Source organism: Belonocnema kinseyi, chromosome 1, assembly GCF_010883055.1.
Source record: "Belonocnema kinseyi isolate 2016_QV_RU_SX_M_011 chromosome 1, B_treatae_v1, whole genome shotgun sequence".
NCBI lineage: Eukaryota > Metazoa > Arthropoda > Insecta > Hymenoptera > Cynipidae > Belonocnema > Belonocnema kinseyi.
The window spans coordinates 173,577,828-173,599,415 of record NC_046657.1 but is presented as its reverse complement, the minus strand read 5'-3'; the positions used below and the strand labels follow the sequence as shown (position 1 = coordinate 173,599,415).

The 21,588-nt window shown below is 37.3% G+C and overlaps 1 protein-coding gene across 6 annotated transcripts in view; it reads left to right on the top strand.

The window, feature by feature from the left end:
- LOC117170320 (ovalbumin-related protein X-like) overlaps positions 1-21,588 on the top strand; it is a 52,270-nt gene that overhangs the window by 23,597 nt on the left and 7,085 nt on the right. For all 6 annotated transcript variants that reach the window (XM_033357074.1, XM_033357064.1, XM_033357037.1 and 3 more), the window contains 6 exons: positions 5,454-5,590; positions 6,565-6,738; positions 11,788-11,998; positions 12,100-12,314; positions 15,930-16,109; positions 18,791-18,926. In XM_033357074.1, the coding sequence (XP_033212965.1) occupies positions 5,513-5,590; positions 6,565-6,738; positions 11,788-11,998; positions 12,100-12,314; positions 15,930-16,109; positions 18,791-18,926 (994 nt within the window). In that variant the 5' untranslated portion in view covers positions 5,454-5,512. The remainder of the gene's footprint in view (positions 1-5,453; positions 5,591-6,564; positions 6,739-11,787; positions 11,999-12,099; positions 12,315-15,929; positions 16,110-18,790; positions 18,927-21,588) is intronic.

The window sequence follows — 21,588 nt, the reverse complement described above, 5'->3', positions numbered from 1 at the left end:
AACTCTTTTCAACCTGTTAGGTGAGGAAGGGTGGTTTATCTGCAATGGAAATATAAGGGGAGATCAAGAAGGGAAAATGACTTTTATGGTTAAAGGGGAGACTGTGATGGATTACATTCTAGCAGAAGAAAGAATAAGGAAGAAAATGAATAAAATGGAGGTAGGTAATGAAATAGGCTTAGAACACTTCCCGCTAATAGCGAAATTGAAATGCTCAGGATGGAAGCGTCGTGGTGAAAAAAGAAACGAACTGGCGAAAGGAAAGTGAAAATGTGTAGATGTGCGGAGGATTAATTGAGAGAATTTAAGGAAAGAATGAGGAGATTAGAGGATTGGAAGGGGTAGACGTGTAAATGCACCTTGAAAAGCTAAAATAACTAAAAGAGATGATAAAAGAAGAGGTAAAGCCAAGGGAAGAGGAGGAGGGAATGAAGAGGGGATGTTAGGGAACGAGGGGGAAGGAAGGACATCAATAAGGTAAACAAGGCTTTGAGGTTTAGAGGGGAAGGGGTGAGAAAGGAAATGGGAGACATGCAACAAGGTTTGGATAGGAGAAGGATGGCCTAAGGATTGGAGGATAGAGTTGGTGGTACCGATAATTAAAAAAGGAGGGGGCAAGAAGGTGCAGGAGTATAGGGGAATCACACTTATGTCGGTGGGCTGTAAAATATGAACGGAGATGCTCAGAAAGAGATTAGAAAAAGAGGTGGAAGAGAAAGGGATCATTCCACATAATCAGACGGGCTTCAGAAAAGGGATGGGAACAGTAGACAACATCTACGTACTGAATTATTTAGTGAATAGGAACTTAGGGAAAAAAAGGAAAAGTAGTAGCCTTATTTGTAGATTTTAAAGCGGCGTTTGATTTAGTAAACAGAAAGGTGTTATGGCAGGTTATGAAAGAGAGGGGGGTCGGTGAAGGGTTGGTTGAGAGGATAAAGGAGATATTCGAAGAGACTAAGATAAGGGTTAGGATTGGGAGACAAAAAGGGGAGTTGTTTTGCAGTGGAACGGGGCTCAGGCAAGGGTGCTCACTGAGTCCACTACTATTCAGTCTCTTGTTGGCAGATCTAGAGGAGAAACTAGAGAAGAAAGGAATAGGGGGAACGGTTCTGGGGAATAGCAAGGTATATTCCTTAGCATATGCAGGCGATGTAGTCTTACTAGTGGATGGCGAGAGAGAGATGAGTCTCGTAATGAGAGTGTTTGAGGAGTATGTAAGAATTAAAGACTGAACGGTAAATGTAAATAAGACGAAGGTCCTGTGTTTTAAGAAGAGAAGGACAAAAGTAGAATATGAATGGAAGATGTTTGAGTTGAAAGGCGGGGTTGAACTACAGTTAAGGAGAAGGATAAAATGTGCGACTAAAGTAATGGGCAGGTATAGGGTATAGGGAAGAGAAGGTTTAAGGATGTCTGGAAGATGAGACTGTGTATGTTTGATGCGTTAGTGTGCTCAGTCCTAACTTACGGAGTGGAGATCTAGAGATGAAAGGAGCTCAAGAGGGTAGAAAGTATGCAGGAGAGATTCTTGAGATGGGTAATGGGAGTGAGCTGGAGCTGTTCAGGATATATGTTTAGGGAGGAATTAGGTAGAGGTAAAATGGTTATTAGACAAATGAAGAGAGTATGGAACTTTGAGGAGAAGCTCTAGGGGGGGGGGGAGCAGGATATCACAAGCTTGTCTACGGGAAGTAGTAAACAAAGAGAATAGGGGCAATACAGAAGGATCAAGGTGTGAGGAAGAGACACAACAGAGGAGGAGAAAATGCACTATTTTTTTATGCAGGGTGTCTAAAAAGTCCCGGGACCATTGGATGTTTCCTCAGTTAAAATATTTTTCAAAAAAGTGAAGGACATACCTGAAGTAAATTTTAACGAGGAATTCAATGGTGACCTTCATTTTGACCTTGAAATTGTTTTTTTTTTAAATGGAAACCACCTTTTTTACATCTGCAGTCGATAGAGCGGAAAATTCTACGTTCAGGTACGTACCCAAGTCATAGGTCAATTGTAAGGTTCAAGGGCAGTTAGAGGTTATTTGAAATTAACAAAGTTTTCCAAGAGGTAAGTGCAATTCCTGAAGTGAATTTCAACGAGAAATTCATTGATGAGCTTTGTATTGATCTTGGTGATGATCTTCAAGGTTTTTTCAAGGTTTTTTCAAGGTTTTTTCCAAGCAGTTTACGCTTACTTTCAGCATTATCCAGGAACAACGACGTGGACGTAGAAAATTCTGTTCCCTTTGGGGTGCTTGATTAGCGTGAGTCCCGTTGCCTCTCACGTTTCGGGGTGCTTGATTAGCGTGAGTCCCCTTGCCTCCTACGTTTTGTGCTGCTTGATTAGCGTGATTCCCCTTGCCTCCCACGCTTCAGTGAAGATGTTCGAACTGAAAACCTGGAGCTTCTCAACAAAAAGTTATGCGATTGTAAAAATGAGTTACAGCATTACGATCTCCGTCAATCAAAGTAGCCTGTTGCAGAATCCGAAACTCGATTTAACCCCTTCTTCCAATCCACCTTTGAGGGAACTGAGTATCCAAATATGCTCGAAGCTCCCTACTGTAATGAGCCGCTGCTCCGTCCTGCTAGAACCAAATATTTTGAAAATTATCGCCTTTAATCTCCCTTATTCTTGGTACAATTTGGTTTCTGAGAAGCTCTTCATATGCACGGGCATTGAGATTACCATTGATGAAGAAAGGGCCTATCAATGTATCATTCAAGATACCGGCCCATACATTAATCTTTTGTGGATATTCTGTGTGACTCTCCAATATCCAATCAGGATTTGTGTCGGACCAATATCTAAAATTTTGCCTGTTAACTTCACCTTTTAAAGTGAAAGCAGATTCATCTGAAAATACTGTATTGTACAAGAAAAAAGGATCTCTATCAATTTTGTCCATCATTATTTCACAAAATTTCACCCGGCGATCAGGATCGTCTTCATTGAGCTCTTGTACCAGATGAACTTTGTAAGGATGGAAATTAATGCTTTTTAAAATATTTCGCACTATCTCAGGAGCAACGTCACGCTCATCACTAGCTCGACGTTAAGTAAGGTGTGGGTTTGCAACAAATGCTTGGGCTATGTCCATTTGCATCTCCTCAGATCCTGCAGATTTTGGCCGACCAGTTCTCTGAAGCTCCATGATAGATCCATGATTCATAAAGCGCCTTACAGTTCTTTCAATTGTTGATTTTGAGATAGGATTTAACGTTTCTCCATTACAAAAAGTGCGATTAAAAAGCAAACGAACTTGATCATAAGATCGAACTCGATCTCCCCAACCACGCATCATTAATACAGATACCCTCTCTCTTTCCGAAAGTTTAGCTTGCGCCATAATAATCTTTGAGCGAAATATAGTAAGTATGTACTCGTAATACGTAAATTTAGTTTCGATTCGTAATATTCGTATGAACAAACGGTATAGGACTTATGGTATCGCCTGAGGTATTGACTTAGGTATCGAAAAACGGCATAGAACTGTATAACTCTTCGGGGAGGAACAGAACTCTCACCAGAACACCTGGAACTTTCAATGAAAAATTTCCTCATGAATTCAGAATATTCAAAACGCTGTAACCGGGATTAATACAGAGCTCCTCAATGAATTTCTCGTTCAAATTTACTTCAGGAATTACACTGACCTCTTGGAAAACTTTGTTAATTTCAAATAACCTCTAACTGGCCTTGAACGTTACAATGACCTATGACTTGGGTACGTACCTGAACATAGAATTTTCCGCTTTATCGATTGCAGACGTAAAAAAGGGGGTTTCCATTTAAAAAAAAAAAAACAAAGTTGACCTTCAAAAAGCTATGACACAAACAACCGCCATTTTGACTTTTCTAACTATATTACTTCTAACTATTACTCTATTGTTAATTCTGACGAACAACCGAAGTCGAAAGTATCATATTATTTACTATAAAAATGTTAAAAATAAAATCCCCTGAAAGTATGGTCTTGAGATTGTAGCGCTACAATATCCGAGGATAAGTTGGCCGACTTGTTCTTGAAAAAATGGAAAGCTGGAATCCCAAACCATGCTTGAGGATTAAAACGATGGTCGTTAAAAATTTGAAATATATCATATGGTAGAAAACTCTTTTAATAATAAATTTAAAAAATTTGTAATTTGTAGTTTGAATATTGTTTTACTCCTTTTATAGAAGATCCTATGTTAAAAATATTATAAAATAAAAATACTGGTATTTAAAGATTATCGGTCTTGGACAGGGCCTTTAATCTGTTACGTAATTTAAGTACGGCCCCCTATAGTATCTTCACATTTTCAGACAATTTCCTTTTACGATCCGGAATAACTTTATCGCTGGTAGTTTTTCTAAATTTTACATTTTTCATCATTTGTATCCTTTGCAAAATTATGCTACGCATATTTCTTTAAAATTAAACAATTTTTTAATGTTTCACTCATTTGGAAAGTAATTATAGATAAAAAAAATTTTATCAGAATAGCAGTTATTATTATTTTTTTATTTTTGTAATCTAAATTATTTTGCTTTTTAACATTGTTTTTTATTTGGGACACTTGAAAAAAAATGATGATTTATAGCTGGCCACGGTTGGATCCTCTATCACCACCTAAAATTCATGCGTGCACCTCCTCCTACCAGCCGTGCGCACGTTTGTTTTATTTGTGCTCGAAAAATCAGTATGTTGGATTTTTACTCTGAGGAAATTAATGTTCCATTTTACTCCTAAACTCTGAATCCCGTTTTTACTTTCAGCCACTCATATATACATAAAGTATATATAAATCATAACAGAAAAGGTACAATAATTCGAGGTACTATTAGTTAAAACTTTTTTTGGAAGTTTCATATATTTATCTGAGTTAGTTTTATATTTACTCAGAATTTAATCTTCATTACTTTCCTTATTTATCACAGTTAAACATTTTGTTTTTGTGAATAAATTGCTCCAAATTTTTGCGTAAAGCCGTTAAAAAATTTATTAAATGACAGTTCGAATGAGCCCTAACAGAGTTATTTTTGATATTTTAAAGAGAATATACCATGTGAGAAATTAACAAAAAATGCAAGAATTTCTCGAACTTTGTACTCCGAGTTCAACTTGTGGCATGTTCTAGGAAAGTTGTAGCATAAATCTAAAATCATATCACACAGTTTTTGAGGTCTTATCTCTTATTTAAGCTAATACAACCTTAAAAATTTTAAGGATTCTCGAGATACTGCTAAAAATGTTCAAGCGTGTCTGCGTCGAATTTTAATCGCTTTACAGTCTAGCCATCTACGGCGATCGCTGACTCAGTCGCGACGCAGACACTTTTGTTTTTTTCCCATAAGTATATGTATTTTTTTAGGGTTACTACATCCTTAGGTAATCTAATACTGATAAAAAATAATGCAAGCAGGATAATAAAAAGGTGTTGAGGAATAAATAATCTTTTTTTTTACAGTATTTGAAGCAGCTTTAGTCTTTTTATTATTAATATTTGAATTTTCCTTTGATGCTACAATGGAAATCAATCAAGATTCAAGAAGTTATGAAGATGCTTGTTCATCGGTTCGCAATTTTTCTAATTTATGTTACAAGGTAAATGACCTAACAATTTTTCAAGATAACACAGCCCCACAAAAAATAGACTCAATCTCAATAACCACATATTTACTTAAACCCTTTAAATTATAACCCCTTAACATTATAACCTCAAAATATCATAACCCTAAAACCCCGGAACCTGGTAAGAAGGAGACTTTTACACGTTGAAACCCTGAAGCACAGTGTGTTCGAGCCATGCATGCTTCTTAAGCCTTAGAGCCACATTCTTCAATAAACCAATAACTCCGAAACCTCATAACCTGGCGAGAACGAGACTTTTGTTGGGAGAACCTACGTTTTGCCGAACCCAGGAACAACGTCGAGGACGTAGTAGGCTTCTGTTGCCCCTGGGGTGCTTTATTAGGTGTATTCCCCTTGCCTCACACTTTTCGGGAAGTTTTATTAAAGTGAGGTCCCCTTGCCTCTCACTCTTCGGGGTCCTTTTTGGCAGTGTGTTCCCCTTGCCTCACACGAATAAGTAATACAGCAATGATGTCCGAAGATTTGACTCATAAGAGTTCGTACTCACCGATTCATAAGGTTTCGGAGTTATGGGGTTATTGAAGAATATGGGCTTAAGGCTCAAAAAGCATGCATGGCTCGTACATACTGTGTTCCAGGGTTTCAACGCGCGTAAGTTTATTTTTTATCGGGTTCGTTTATTTTGGGGTTATGAATATTTGAGGTATTTGGAGTTAAGGTGTTATGGGTTTAAGGGATTAAAAGGTTATGGGGTTATTGGGATTGAGTGGTGAATGTTTGAGGATTTATTGGGTTTTGGGTCTATTTTTTTATTTTACGAACAATTCTGACATGATGAGGTTAAATGCACCCTGAATTTAGATTCAGCGAGCCCAAAACATATGATAGACATACTCAGACTTCGGAGTTAATTTTCTCGATTTTTTGTGTGGAGCTGTGTCATAAACGTAGAACTAACATTCATTTCAAAATGATCAATGTTCTAGATCTTGACTTTAGAGGAGGAAAATTCAGCTTATTCACCCTTAAGCTTGCATTTAATTTTATCATTGCTTTCGCATGGAGCTAGAAAAGGAACGGCTAGTGTTTTAAAGACACGACTATTCCATCCGGAAACAGATATGCTGACTGGATTTAAATATCTGATTTCTTCGTTGATTGTGAGTTCTTTTCAGATTATTTTTTTAATTTTACTGTTTTTCCCTCGTAACTTAGATTTAATTCGAAGTAAAATCCAAGATATGCAAATTTAGCTCGTTAGTTTTTATACATTCTATTTTTTTGTCAATGAAGAAAAAAGAGTTTATCTTCAAAAAGGACAATGCACTGCGCGAGCTTATGTACGATGGCGGATCAAATATAAACAAGACTTTTCCTTTGGAACTGAGAAGATGATGTATGGCAATGGGACTTTCGGGAAGTAGAAGTAGGAGTGGTAAGAGCGTGACCCTAACCCGAAAACTGTGTCGAGTCAGCACGGAAATCTGTAAGAAGATGACTGCGACTGAAGTCCATCTATCAGTTGCCCAACGAATTATAACCCAAAGCAACATTTCCATAGTTCACGACCTTATCGCGGGCGACCCTTATATCATCATTTTTAAAATTTCTGCTGAATTTGAAATCAGTTATGGCACTGTCCATAACAGCATCATCTTACAGATATTAAGGCTGCTCACCAGACGCAAAAACGACGCCAATCGATAAATTACGTGATTTTTCTCCACGAGAACGCCATGTCACACACAGCGAATATAACGCGTCAATTGGACGAAATTTTCTGAACTGCACTGGAAAATCCTATTTACAGTCCAGATTTAAGTCCATGTGACTACCACATATTTAGACTCATGAAAAAAGCGTTGAGAGAGCAGCGTTTTGTGACCATGCAGAGTCGTAGGTTTATGTGCGTAATTGCTTATGGCACGCCTTTCTTCTTTTTACAAAGAAGCTTCCAATCAAGGGGTCAAAGTGTGTTTCCAAAAAGGAAGATTATGTAGAAAAATAATATTACTCCTTTGTATTTTCGTTTCATACCAGTAAACTTTTATAAACAAAGTCTTGTTTATATTTTATCCACCCTCGTAGATACAGGTTTTTCTTTTTTGTTAGATGTTTCCTAGTTTTTAGGATAGTTTCAACTCTAATTTAAAAAAATTCAATGTAATGCCTAACTAGCGGTGCATTTTAGCATTTAGGCGGATTTCTCTGAATTTAAACCTAACTGTTCTATGACCGGTAAGACCGTTAAGATAGAAAGCAAAAGGTAATTAGAGTGTGTTACCATGGGGGGATACGAACTCAGTGAATACCGATAACTTAACGAATCCTCGGTTAATAAAAGAAACTAATTGCAGACGTTTTTCGAGAGTAATCATTCGTTTCGTCCACAATAACCTCCACACATTCGTGAATATCCACACTACTCGGCACTTTCGCTACACGATTGAGTCGTGTGAACTCCACGAATGAGTCGTCTGGGCCACCGAATAGCTCCCGTTAGGCAGAACGAAAGTTACCAAACACGTTAAGATGCAGCTATAGATCTTTTCACTTTTAATAAAATAAAATTAAAAATAAATAAATTCCCCGGGCGTAAATTTGTTTGATATTTAATATAACAATGTGTAATGTGTGAACGCCTATGTAACCGGGATAACATCTAGGTTTTTTTCGTGCTTTCCGCAAGTGTAATTTCCTCGTAGAAATAAATCATTAGACCCGATAAGTAAATATTCTCAAAAACTTTTTTTGTGTCCAACGTTTGTGTCAGTAACTAAGACAACTCATTCGTACAGCCCAAACGACTCAATCGTGTAGCGAAAGTACAGAGTAATGTGGATGACCACTACTCACGTCTGTGTGGAGGTTATTGTGGATTAAACGAACGTTTACTCTCGAAAAACGAATGAGTCGTGTCAATAGAGTATTCAGTCATTTATTCGATTTCTTTTCGTCCACACGACTCAGTCGTTTATCATAAAGTACCTATTAGTCAAGGATAAATTAAAAATCCCATTTAACGTCCAATAATCAAATTGATGCAAAATCCTGTTAAACAAAACAAGAATCCAACGACCAAATTTGGACCACAACGAATAAACGAAAACCAAAAAAACCCTATTGTAATCTGAAAAAAACCAAAAAAACCCAAAAAAAAAACAAAAAAATAAAATAAAATTTTCGGAAAAAAATAAAAAAGAGGAAAGAAAAATGAGAAGGCAGCTAGCCACATCCCCTTCCTTCTCTTTTTCTTTCTTTTGTCTTTTTTATTTTCATGGTCATCAAATTACAATAAAATAAAAAACATAAATAAATAAATTTGAATTACTAACGTTTCGGTACTCGTACAGTACCCTTATCAAGGCAAGACAATTTTAAGTGGTACAAATTGACAGCACCCACGAACAGGTGCTCTCTCTTTGATACCTGAGAATCGAATGAGGGTCAGTAGGCCAATCTTTTGTAAACAAAATATAAAAATCTGTCACAGTTACATCAGAAATAGAGAAAGTAAAAGAAAAATAGAATTCATGAAACAGCTACGTTATATGTCATTAATCATATTAGCATAACTTTTGTTCAACGCATCCAAATCTTTTTTTAAATTAATAGATAACTTTTTTTGTTTTTTAATATAAAGCATTTCCATGAATTCCCTCTTTCTCTCATTACTTTCACCATGCAAAATTTGAACATTATCCCAGTCAAACTCATGGTCAACATCAACAAATGCCTTTGTATGTCTGGCAAGAACACTCTTATAACAGCGTCCCAAACGAACATCACTTTTGCGCTCCTCTATCCTAGTATTAAGAAGTCTGCCAGTCTCTCCCACGTAATTCATCCCACAGATCCTGTGATCTTATAGACAACACCACCCTTTTAAAAATTATCCAAAGGATCCTTGCAAAAATTTATCACCGAATCCATTTTAAATTGAATGCGGAAAATAGTATGAATTTTAAATTTTTTTAACATGAGTTCAATAGTTTTAGAAATTTGACCAAAAAATGGAAGAACAAAAGTATTAAACGAACTATAGTCCTTTAACTCTTTCTGATTATCTACAAGAAAATTATTAATGTCATTGTTTTTGATTTGTTGAACTCTAATTGCAATATGTTTCTCAATTAACTCCTTTGGATAATGATTCAGAAAAAGGATATTCCTAACAATATTCAAATTTCTTGTGTGAAATGAACAATGGGACAAACCTAAAGCTCTGTCAACTAAGTTTTTAATTACTGCAATTTTGTTTTGAAAGGGATGAGCAGAAAGGAAACTTAAAATTCTACCTGAATATGTACTTTTTCTGTACCAATTGGTAATAATATTACCATTCCAACGCTTAATTACTTCTATGTCCAAAAAATACAATAGGGTTTTTTTGGTTTTCGTTTATTCGTTGTGGTCCAAATTTGGTCGTTGGATTCTTGTTTTGTTTAACAGGATTTTGCATCAATTATAATTATATCCATTTTCATACGAATGTACAGTACAAGTCCGATAACTTTCCAACTTCTGGGCTGAAGGGGCGGAAAATTCCAGAAATTGCGGACTTACCGGATGCCCCTTCTAGCAGCACGATATTCGGTGCGCGCATGCGTAAATCATGGGCGCAAATCACTAGCAAAATAGCACACATGGTGGGAAAACCACAATTAGTGTGCGTGCTGTACATGTGATGACGTTTTAAGGGGAGTGTACGCTTATCGGACTTCTAATGTACTTATAATCTTGCCAATTGGAACAATTTCAAAGTCAAATCCAAATATATGAGTTATAAGTACATACATGTACTTAAACTAAAGTAATAATCTAATGATATATTCCACACATCAGTCAACTATTAATGTACAACCTAATTAGTAAGTCAAAGGACATGTATATATCCACACAATGCACTAATCATAAGCGTCTGGTTAGATATATGATAATACGGATAAGTAACATCTGGAATCTTTATTCATCAAAGATCAAGAATAGAAAGCCGCGGTCAATGGCAGTCGTGTCGTGCCATCGCTCACTTTTTTCACCGCATGTGTCATCGCTTACGTTTGTCACAGCGCGTGACTTTTGGCATGGAGCCATCATATAAACTCCAGAGCCACTCCTATTAATCATCTTTCTTTCCCTTCCCAACAGTTATGCTGACAACATCAATCTAAAAGGCGCTCTGAACAAATCGCGTACTTTTAACTCTTCGTGAACCAAGTAACGATTCATCATGTTGAAAGCTGGTTTAACGTTCGTGAAAAAGAACTCAAGAGTTGATTCTGTAGCTGTTGAGGACCATGTTTCGCTCTACTAGTGAACAGTGGTCGTGCATCATTTCACTACACTAATTGAGTCACTTCAAGTTAAACTCATAAACACATCCGGTTGTGTTGCCCTTTTCGGAATATTTTTAAGTTTTTTTTAGTCTTAGTTTTAATTGATGTAATTGTTTATCTTTTATTTATCTTTGTATTAAATCATCTGTTATCTTAACTGCATCTCATTTGTTTTGAACACTTGTTTGGCACAATCCCCAAAGGATTGTTCGTAACTTTGAACCCACACACAAGTAATTGGCCAGACCTTACAAACCTGATGTAATTAGCAATACTGGTCTCTCTCTTTCTCACTTTTTCCAATGGTTAATTGGCTATTCTTCCGTTGCAGATAAGAAAGCGTCTATCATCTTATTACAATTAAGCTTTAGTCTATTCTTCCACTACGGATAAGAATTAGGCTAACTTCATTCAGGTAAGTTTTCAGGAGGAATAAATAACCTATTATTTTTCGGACCATTTCCTACGATTTCCTAATTCTTATTCATAGTGGAAAGATAGACTAAATCTTATTTGCAATAAGATGGAAGACGCTTTCTTAACAGTAACGAAACAATAGCCTAATATTTGTAGAACCCTTCGGTATGAAAGAGGGGGTTTTTATTATTTTCACTGTAACAATATTTCAAATTTAAAAAAATGCAGTTACCGGTTTCTTGTTTTCACGACACTATATCCAGACCTACATTCCGGTGCGGCTTTTCTTATTTTCGAATTCTCCAATATGTTGAATTTTAACTGACAAGGGAGCAAAGCACGAGAAATATGACTGTATATTAAAAATTAAAAATTAATTTTCTTCACGGCTATTTTAGTCCTATTTCAATAATGTGATTATAAATTGAATAAAACCGCCTTGTTGTATTTTCATAGAACCTCACAGATCTGGAATTCAATGTGGCTAACACGATTTACATTCAAGATGAAATACAATTGATCCCAGAATTTGTATTAACCAGCGCAGAAATATTTGGAGCTGATGTTTCACATGTTAATTTTAAGGAAGCCTTAAATACAGTCAAACAAATCAACTCTTGGGTCGCTACGAAAACAGGGAATAAAATACAGGACATAATAACATTAGGTGATTTGTTATTCATAATTTAACATGTTTTCACGTTGGTCTGTGAATACATCTTATTGTTTTATAATAAAAATATTACGAATTTTCTATTTTGTACTCAGATGATATACACGAAGATACTCGCATTGTGATCATTAATGCCATATACTTCAAAAGCTTCTGGCTAAACAAGTTCGATGCTCACGTAACTACCACGCAAGATTTTCGTAATATACATAATAAAGTGAAACACGTTTCCATGATGTTTAAGAGTTCGAACTTCTCTCATGGTATTTTAAAAGAATTTAACACCAGGGTCCTAGAAATTCCATATAAGGTAAATACTTTTTACAGTGAAAAATTCTTTTTATTTGAAAGCAATGAAAATTTAATATTTAATAGGAAAACTTAAGTATGCCAATTCACGTAAATTGCGGTCTATCAGTTTGTTAAATTTGTAATCGGAGCCATCAGAACGGCATTTACCAGCTGAGTTTCTTATATTTCAGATAAATAAGCCAGTAAGTCTCGTATCGATTGCAAAAACTAAAAAATAATCCAACACGATGTGCCTTAATTGGATTTGCCTGAATTTGTGCAGGGATATCAACGGATCTACAATGTTAAAAATGTTTGAAATTTTAATATACATTTAAGGACTCTGTTTTACTGAATTTAATATACATGTATATTAATTTAACAACATGGTGGTTTATTAAAATTAATATACGGTATATGCAAATGACTTTACTCACATGTATATTCAATTTTCATCAAATTTGTTAAACAGTGTAGTTCGTATGATGATTCTAGAAGCTAAAACATGTTATATAAACTACATAGACAGTTTGCAAAGGATCTATTATTTTTCGTCGAAAAATTCTGGACTACGACCTTTCAAAATGATTTTAAGGAATTGATTCTTAGTCTTATTTCATATTCGCATGCTTAATTTTCTTAAGAGTTGCCATTCCAGGAAACAAAGATGGATTAAATTAAAATTATTAAAATGCAAACATTTTTTATTTTGCAAAAATTTTGTCGTATTTGAAACGGTGTCTCTGGGATCACGGGCGACCTCTCGAAGTATGCAGCCTTATACGTGCATGCGGGGCTCTACAAGATGCGAAGAGCCCTTCCCTTATCTGCTTACTGGAACAACAATGATACCACGACACTACCAAAAAGTTGTAGATATGGTCCAAAATGATCGAATGCGCAGAGCACTCGACAATGGGTCGGCAAACAATACCGATCGCCCTAGAGTTCGAGATGCTGAAAGTAATTTAGATGGAAACTCGACGACAAACCGGCGAAATATCTAAATTGAACGAAACTACCAACTCAAAGATGACTTAATAGACTGCTACGATGGCAGCATTACCCCTGTTTATAGAGGCTTTATGACGCGTATGCACACTCTGCGATTCCAGAAACCCCCAGAGCTTCAGCACATTTCGCATCAGCCATTGCGAAATAAACGTACTTACCTCTCGAAAAATGTATATGTACGCAGAGCTCTTCCCCAGCCGCTGCTTGAAAAAGCTGCAAACGAAGATGAGGAAGCGACAATAAGATCGATCGCGGAAAGCAGGCACCTTCTGAGAGATGATCCCGGTTTCAGGTTAAGGAGGAACATTTATATGCAGGTTGCTCCTAAGCCCCAAGATCAGGCTGAAATGGATGTCTTCTTCGTGAGGATATCTCGGAGGAGTCCGATCTCTGGGCCATCCATTTTAAGTTTATGGTGCTGCGAGAGCTTTGGTTAATTCAAATCTAAGGCTAAAACCGAGGATGGATAAAAAAGAAGACGCTAACATCAACTGAACCGTAAAATTGGATGGACAATACAAAATTTGTCCCAAGTTTAGTGTTTAATTGACTACATAACATCTGGTAGACTGTTAACGGAAAGGGTTCGAAAGTTCGTCCAAGAACTAAAGATCTTCAATCGCACAATGAACTAGTCGAAGCTGCTGATAATCAAGCAACATCCTGTTGGCAAAATGCGAATGTCATCTCACGCAAGGAAGAGAATGCAAAAGAGGGAGAGATGGGCCAGGGAGAATCCACAGTTTCCCAGTGACCAATCGCTCCTTTTCAGCTGTCTCCCTGTTCCTGTCAAAAACCCAACCATGCCCAATGAGGTAGACACTTTTCGGAGAAGTATACAAAATCCCGTAGACAATGAATTCGAAAGAAAATGCTTATAGTATCATCCAATTTACAGAGATTTGTGACAACCTCATATCATCTGAGGAGGAATGTCTATGAATCACTGCCGAAGACGTTAAAAAAAAGCTCCCAGGGGCACGAAAAACTTTTCCGCTGCAGGACCAGACGGTATCACGAACGTTTGGTAGAATAAGTTCACTCCTACACACCATCATCTGGCCCGCATGTTCATGTCATATTCAATATGCACATTAGAAATCGTTTCTCATGAGGGTTTAGTCTTCTTATGCAATGTCTCAAAAAGTATTAAAGTTGAAGGAAGAAGTGGGAGGGATAGAATAGTATGCGCTGATCGAAAAGACGAATGCATTAAGGTAGTCCGCCTATTGGATCGATCAGATGAAAAATCATTAAAATTAGTTGTCTTTTTTTTTGAGAAATGTATCCTCGTTAACATAATGCTTTTTTTAGGGGCCCTTTCCAGGTTAAAATTTGAATTATCACTGCGTAAATCGTGTCAAAAAACATGGGATCTTATGGAGAGGCCTTTCGCGGGTTCCAAAAGTGGTTAATTTTGCTGAAAAACACATTAAATATTGTCAGGAAAACTTTTTTGAAGACAGGAAATATGATGTAAAATTTAAATTACTCATCATTTATACTTGCTTCCAGCGTATTTGAGCCTAATTTTAGCAAAATGTAGCCTAGAATAAAAAATGTAGCTAGAATCGAGTCAAATCAATATTTAAATGTACATTTTATTATTTTAAAAAAAATTATTTATATTGATCAGCATAAAAATATACACCATGACAGCATTTTTCTTTTGCCTAAAATTGTTGTCATTATCCCTCGCACTTCGCCATTTCGAAAGGTAATTTTGCGGCAAACTTATAATCAAAAGTATAAAGTTACTCATGTATTTTATATGGATGATCTTAACATCTTTGCTAAAAATAAAGAGCGACTAAATCTAGCTGTAGACATTGTCGAGGAGCACTAATCTCACTGACGGAAGCGCTGTATGAAACCTTGGCGCTCGAGAGACATATATGGGCGTCCCACAAGGCCACATTTAGGACGTGTGACGTTCTAATGACGATTGTTTCGTCATTAGAACTGATACCGCTACTCCAAATGTTCCTAGGGAAATAGAGTCAATTTTCTAAAATGAGAGGCGCTACATTTACTGGAACTTTACATTCTTGATGATTGTTCCTGTCGCGCATTTTAAGGCCTGACATAATTTTTCTTGACTTTAAAAAACGAACCATGTTCGTTATCCAATTTTGGACATCAATTTTGGGTATTATCAGAGTAATCATTTAAGCTACTCGTCCTGAACGTCTGCACTCTTCGAAGTGCCAAGCTTTCACTGATTAATAGTCTGAAAAGCGTCCCTGTGTGTCAGGGAAACGCTAAGACACTTGCGGTAAAAATACAGAAGGTGGTCATACTTAGGTTGCTCCGTATTTTTAAAGTGTACAAGACTTATTCTGTTATATTCTAGTGGTTCCATCACAGACTGTAACCACCTATCTCAGGGTCGGGAGACGCCGTTAAGCAGTAACGTTACCACGATTTTGCCGACAGCGGCTGCAATTTTGTAGAATGGAACCCTCTCCCGGTGAAATTCCGCGGTTGTCTTCATGGCAAACTGTTAACTATATATATATATATATGATACTCAGGCAGTATTTTAGATAAAAAATGTATTGAAATTGATAGTGTTTTCGTTATTAGAAATATATTCAGTCTGAAAGTGTTTAATTTGCAGAATCAAGATTTCAAAATGATGATACTTTTACCAAATGATGTCGATGGTTTACGATCCTTGGAGCAGAAATTAGATTGGAATGCAATTTCAAATGTTCACCTGCGTCGGTCCAAAGTGGAACTCTTTTTACCTAAATTTAAAGTTGACGTTAAACTTGATTTAAAGCCGTCTCTTGAAAAGGTAATTTGTCTGATTATACAGTAAAGAAATCCGTGCGTAATCTACTTATTACGTTTAGATTTTCACAATATTTTATTCAAGGTTGGACTTGTACGTAAGTCAAATTAAAAACTTATCCAACCTTTGTGACTCTGTTCTTATATATATACTTGAAACTTTGGTTCTTATATGAATCTCTAGTCACCAATATTTTCCCCGTATCTAGCAGTCACGTTGATAAGTCGTGTAAGACTCGCAACTGCTTTTATCGATAAAAAAGTGTTTACAATTGTTATTTTTAGACTTACTGTAGTAAAATTCAATTGCCAGATTCTCTCGAATAAGATTCTGTACATAAAAATTGGATGATTGAAGGGAAATTATAGGGCGATAATCGGCAGCAGAGTTAGGAGACATCTGTCGGATGCAGTAGATGTTACATGGAGAAGTCTTTGTTACCGATGGAAGAGCAGGGCGTGAGAGAGCTGGAGGGGTCATCGAGAATGGTGTTAGTGAGGCTGATGGGGAGGAAACTTTCAACACGCTACGACGATTAGCAATGCCTGGCCCAGTGTCAAACGGCGCAGATGGAAGGTATGAGGGAGGACTTGCGTATTAGAGATGAGAAATAAGAAAAGAATATGCAAGGGCTGAGGGAGAAAGTAGAAGGGTGAGAAAGAGAGGTGACAGGGGGAGGGAGAGCAGAACGGCTGGAAAGACAAGTGGGGGAGGGTAATGCGAAATAAAAATAGGATAAAAGATAAGGGGGTTTTATTAATTATAATATGACGTGGAAGGAAGTGACAGGGCTAGAAGGGGGAGTTGTGAAGGGAGAGTGGCAAGGGTGGGATATTGTAAAATAAAAGCAGATGAGATAATATGCGTGTGGGATGAAAAGAATGAGGTTTAGAAGCAATTACAGTTGGACTTGTTACGTAGCAATTAGGGGAGTGGGGGTAAAGCAGGTTGGAGAAGTAATGAAGGTGCTGCACTGAAACATAGCAGGGGTAAAAAAGACAGATAATTTCTGCAAATATTTCCATGAATTTGACGTTGTGGGACTGGTAGAGACGTGAGTAAAGAGAAAGAAGTTTAAGATCATAGAGCCAAAGCTGCCAAGTGGGTATAGGTTGAGGCTGCAGAAGGCGGTCAGAGTAAAGAAGAAAAGAAGGTCTAGTGGGCATATTATAGCGGATTATAGCGGATGGAAAGAATTAAAGAAAGGGTTTAAGACTAGCTAGGCGAAAGAGTGAAGATTATTGTGGTACAGTGAGCCCCCCCCCCCCCCATAATATTGTACCACAATACTTCTTTCAAAACTCTCTGCTTCCCTGTAAAGACCACCTTTCCCCCTCATCCTCGTTGTGAAGCCCAGGGGAGAGTTTTGAAAGAAGATTTAAGGATAAGATAATAAATAAGGAGGGGGAGATTCTAGGGGGCTGGATGGTGGACAGAGGCTGGGCGGTGGTGAAGAGTATGGTAACAGGGGACAAAGAAGGAGGATGCCTGTATGTGAGTGAGGTAGGGGTATCGGTGATAGACTGTGTGGTCATAAATATGCAAAGGTGGGAGGAGGCGGAGAAATTCGCAGTAAAAGGGAGTGTAGAATCACACCATTAGCCATTAAAGTTGTGGATGAGAGGGTACAGCGGAGGAAGGCAAGATGGGAAAGCAGGGTCCACTTGGCCAAGGATGAGCTGTACGAGGGAGGTGCTAGATAAATATCAGGAGCAGTTATGGAAAGTTCGCTTCGAAGAGGAATAGAGATACGGGTGGATCTGAAAGTGAAAGTAAAAGATTGTGTGAAAGTGAATGCATTTATAGAGAAGAAAAAAATGGTAAAAACGTGTTGGGATAGAGAAAATGAAAAGATATTTTCTTACAGTACTAGGTTAGCTATAACTATACTAAATTTATAAATTTAAATGGAAAAATAACTAGAAAATTCTATATTAAAATTTCACACAAAGTTCACTATTATTGGTTGTGGGCGATCCTAAACAGATTTACAATTTCGCCAACCGAAAGCCAGAGGAAAAGTTACTATAACTATACAGCTTCTGTGCAGCGTACTTTTCATTTTCAAACCCAGGTTGAGACTTATGTCTCAACCTTGTGTACGCTCCCAGTCGCGCTGGTGAACGAATTTTTGCGAATTTTCAAACAGAAATCTAAGCGACCTTTTAAAAAAATGCAGTAGTTAGTAGTAGCAGTAGTAGTTGGGAGTTGTAGCTATCGTTAGTAGTTGCAGCTTTGGCTAAAGCCGCAATTTGTATACAATCTTAAAATTTAAGAAATGATTTTATTCCTAAAAGCATTCTTTACAATCATTTTTCATTGGGTAATATTAAAAAAAATTTTAGAAATGGTATACTTATTATGTTTATAATCCAATTTTTAAATCTATAATTCGATTGTAATAAGATCAAATCTAACAGATTTATATAGATTTTGCAATTAATAAAATGAGCCCTCGGTCGTAAGGATTGAATAAGAAATGCAGGGTTTACCAGAAATTGAAGCTAAAACACAAGCATCAACATAAGTTTTGTTAAATAAACAGTTTCAATCTAAACACTTTACTCTAAAGCATGCTAAGATTTCTTTCTTAGAATTCTTAGCAATTATTATTGAGAATATAAACGGCATTCTTATTTTTGTGGGATTTAAAGTTTAACTTGTATTAATGATCGTATTTTTAGATGGGAATGAGCACTATATTTCGAGATGAGGCAGATTTTAGTGGCATATCAAAAACCCCACTAAAGGTGAGCCAAGTTGTGCAGAAAGTTTTCATTGAAGTTGATGAGGAAGGCTCCGAAGCTGCAGTAGCGACAGGTAATATTTAAAAATAATCCAATATGCATTACTCTGAAATTTAAATTAAGGAAGTGCAGTTTTTAATTACAGAGAATAGCAGCTTTGCTTCTTGCTGTTCTGTAGTTTTCTGGTATTGGACAATATAAATATATACGTCCGAATCAAAAGGATCCAAACTGTTCCCAACATTTAAAGCTTAAAATGAACTTCTCAGGTTGAAAATTGGGTACCTTAACCGTGTTACAGACAATAACGGTATACTAAGATAGAAATGAAACCGTCCTTGCATGCGAAAATGAAACCCACTGTATAATTAAAATCTGATGATCTGAGGAAAGCAAAAGTTTCATCTATCGAGAAGGATTAATCTTTCACATTTCTGCGAAAGTTTCCGTGCATTTTTTTATCGATTAACTGTTGGAGAAATTTTTTAACCGCTGCTTTCTTTACTAAGGCTTTTAGAAGTGAGGAATTTACACGGAGTAACGCATTTCCCTCAGTTCTGATCGTAAAATTTAGGCAAAGGGTCTCGGCCGCCTGCTATGCGGCTTTGTAACCGATTGCTCTTTTGAGAATCATCTTCTGTTTTCTGACCATTATGAAGAGAGGATCTCTACAATTTGCAGCGATGTAAGCTGCACTAAGAACAATTCGATTATGAAGGCACTGGAGATTCAGAAGTCTGTGTCCGCCTTGACGGCGTGAAATTTATAATCGCGGAACAGACTATTTGATATGCAAGCTCTTATATATATGCATGATCTTTCGCGTGGCCATATCAAGGGCCACAAGCTCATTCTTCGTCCATTGAACCCATGGACCTGTAAAATAACGCGACGGAGCACTAAGTCCCATCTTAGGTGAGCGGATTGACTTTGGTACAACGGGAGAGGTGAAGTTATCCCCACTCTATAGGGGGGCGTCAGAGACGACACGGACTGGCTAGTAGTATGCGCGTGAGCTGCTCCTTATTTGAAATTGAATGGTGAAGTGGCATAGAATGTTTAAAGCGCGATGAGAGCCCACGAGGAAGTAGGTAGAGCATTCGTGGTGTGCGTCATGCTCCCTATTTAGGCGTCGCCAGAACCCGCAGGTTTGTACTTCGTCCCGTTAATTTATAGGTCCATGATTGAACCACCCCAAGTAAGGAGAGTATAATCGGGACAGAAAACTTTTTAGTCGCAGACACCTTGTTCAACGCCGACAGATTTGAAGACCAAATCTTTCGAAGAAGACGTTTCTATCTGCTTCGGAGAGACTTCTTCACTGATGTTACATCCTGAATTGTGGCTTTGGGGCATGCCCAAGTATGTATAGGACTCTTCAGTTTTAAGATGTATAATAAAAGTTATATTCACAAGTTAACTGTCCTTGAGAACGCTAGTAATCTTTTCTTTTTTCACAATGATCTTCGCACACTTGTCTAATCAAAATTCCATAATAATCTTTCCTGTGTACCCCTTGACAATATCTAAAGCAAGTTGAGGTTTGCTTGAACCAGAAGCATGGATCTTTAGGCTATCCATATAAAATACACGAGTGACCTTATCCTCGCATTAATTAGTGTCATTTCAGAGGTATCCCGGAGAATAGCGTAGTACGAGGGAGAGGGACAGAAGTGTGATGCAAAAAAGCAGAGGACTCCATGGTTTTGCCCTAAAAGACGCTCCTCTGGAAGGTGACATTGATTATTGTCACGATCATTTCCAGATGGAATAGTAAATCTAGTTTTTAGGGGTATTAAACTCTCTATGGATCTCGCTATGTGTGGATGAACCTGCAAGCTGGTCGATAGACAGATGATAAGTCTATGAGTGGTTGAATAGAAAACTTTCTGGAAGTCAGTCCATGTTTTCCCAATGTGATAGAAAATCTTGTTTTCCAAAGCGGCATCGATCTCTCTGTGCATCTCACGATGTGTGGATGAACCTTTACAGTTTGCAGCAGACAAATATTGTTCGTACATTCCTTGCCACACAAGTCCGATTGTACGAACAATCCAATCATTTAGGATATGTATCAAGATCTTATACAGTGTTTTCCGGCCAGTGATTGAAGGAAGCTTCTTCCGCCAGAAGCTGTTGATACCATCTGGTTCCAGCGCGAATATTTCTTTGTGCCTCCTAATACTTTTTTCATTTCATCGGTAGTGATGTGTGGGAATTTCTCCTCAGGTGTTATTAGGGAACTTCACAACTCATTGAAGCTATTTATGTTCTTTGAATTTTATTTCAGTGCATGCTGCACTTCGTAGCCTTGTCTCTAAAATGCTTCGACTTCCTTTGGTTTGGGCGGATGGTCCACAGTAACTGAAGGATTTCGGAAGATCTGCTCTACACTTCTCCTAGAGTCAGATGATATACGTATTCTGTCAACAATATGCTCTCTGATGGTCAGTAGCTTTGACTTGTTAAGCGTGTGATGACGGATCCGGAGTACGCGCGCGAACTATCTAACCTTGGCGGTGAAATTCCTGCCAGATATTATTTTAAGTGCATTCGTCAAAGCTCTCACTGAATTATACACATTACAATTGAAAGCCTAGTAATTCCGGAGCCATACTGGTATCGTACAATTTCTGCTAGTCCAGACTGCGTACGCACTGTTCCGGATCTCGCCTTTGGTTTCGGTTTCTTGATTTTCCAGGAGTGGTTGAGAAAGAATAACCCCTTAAGGGGAG